The sequence below is a fragment of the Pocillopora verrucosa genome, unplaced genomic scaffold, assembly GCF_036669915.1.
Source record: "Pocillopora verrucosa isolate sample1 unplaced genomic scaffold, ASM3666991v2 scaffold_66, whole genome shotgun sequence".
In the NCBI taxonomy this organism is placed as follows: Eukaryota; Metazoa; Cnidaria; class Anthozoa; order Scleractinia; family Pocilloporidae; genus Pocillopora; species Pocillopora verrucosa.
In genome coordinates, this window is record NW_027078189.1 from 1 (window position 1) to 1,696 (window position 1,696).

Below are 1,696 nucleotides of genomic sequence, written 5' to 3' on the forward strand. Positions count from 1 at the left end.
AGGTGGGCTCATTTCTGGTGGCTGGAGCAGTTCTCTCTACCCAAAGCAATTGGCTTCCCTACACAGCTTGCTAGCATAGATCTCTCGAGATGCTGCCGCATTCGCTTTTCCAAGGGATTATACCCCCATTGGTGAATGCTGGAGTCACAGCTATATAGAGATTCATTGCGCTAGCAGAGCCCAGGGTGAGCATATTAAAGCCGTAAGGGTGTGACTGCTCATTGGCCTAATAATGGGAGCCACTCTCATGATATCCATCAGAGGAAATGGTCTTATCACACAGCAGGATGGTTCTAAACAGTTTAACATATACTTTGCGAAAGGTGGAAGGTGGAGTGTCTGAGACCTCAGCTGCTATTGGGCATGGTAGGGGTGTCGGCGAGACATTTCTCCCAAGGGGAATCGCCAAAAATACCGATACACACAGCACGACACTCGTTAATCCTATCAACATATTTGTGATGTGTCAACAGACCTTAGACTGTCTCACTGCATCATTTGCATGAATAATATCATTGACGACAATTAAATCTAACAGCCTAACTGAGTCTGCTGACTGCGCAGCGGTAATCTATCTTCAAACTAACTGAAACAAGCAAGCGAACTAAAGAGAATAAGTTATATCCAACCCTAAAACCCTTGGCCTTTATGTAGGCCCTTTGGAAAGGCATTAGGTTATTCCTATGCTCTTTCCAGACAGTTCTGGGCTATTCCCTCGAGAGGTTACCAGACCTCTCGCAGCCCTAGGCTTCAGCTGCTGCTAGCAGCTGCCAGAAGCCTCCAGAAGCAACCACTACGGACTGTTATATAAACATATATAACTCTATATGCAGACACACGTCAGCAACCAAACTTGGTGAGCTGACTCAGCATGATGTGCTCTATCCATTAGTAAGGTCATTACTAATGGGTGTTACTATAAATAGTAACACGCTCTAAAAAGAGCCAGGAAGCACATCAAAGCTCCCCCCTTTAAGAATGGACTTGCCCTCAAGTCCCTGCTATCTTGTGGCGCTTCTTGTAGTTACTCAACAACTCCCTACAATGTTACAACTCTCGCTCAGGTAACCACTGGTTCTCGGAGGCATCATAACCTGTCCAAGATACCAAGTACTGGTAGCCTCTGCCAGATCTCCTGTGGTCCAAGATATCCTCGACTTCATACTCTTCCTCCCCATCAATCTCTATAGGTGGAGGTCTCTGGAGTGAGCCGTGGTACTTCTTCACTTGGCTAACATTCACCACTGGATGGATCTTCATGGCTTCAGGCAATTCCAGCTCGCAGGCATTGTCCCCAACCATTCTGAGTATTGGGAATGGTCCCACATACTTTGGCTTGAAGGTGCCTGTCTTTCCCTTGAGCTTGAGGTTCCTGGTAGATAACAGAACCCTGTCTCCAGCCTCGACTTCAACTGCCCTCTTGTGCTGGTCAGCTATGGCTTTGTCCTTGGCTTGAGTCTTCTTAAGCTATTGCCTTACTCGCTCCCATACTGCCTGTATCTCACTGGCAGTCTCTGTGGCAGCTGGCACTGTAGCTCCGGAGAAGTCCAAGTCCACTGGGAACTTCAGCTGTCTTCCAACCATCACATAGTGTGGGCTCTCCTTAGTCCTCGACTGTGGGCTGCTGTTGTATACCATCTCCAGGTAAGGTAGCTTCTCCTCCCAGCCTTCTTCTTCAGCACAACACAACAGTAAC

General features: G+C 47.6%; 1 protein-coding gene across 1 annotated transcript; it reads right to left on the minus strand.

Annotated features, from left to right (window-relative positions):
* Nucleotides 1–1,047: 1,047 nt before the first annotated feature.
* On the minus strand, nucleotides 1,048–1,638 carry LOC136278854 (uncharacterized). The gene is made up of 2 exons (XM_066162011.1): nucleotides 1,475–1,638; nucleotides 1,048–1,372 (listed from the first exon to the last, which is right to left on the minus strand). The coding sequence occupies exons 1-2, from the start codon at nucleotides 1,636–1,638 to the stop codon at nucleotides 1,048–1,050; spliced, it is 489 nt and encodes a 162-aa protein (XP_066018108.1).
* Nucleotides 1,639–1,696: the final 58 nt, after the last annotated feature.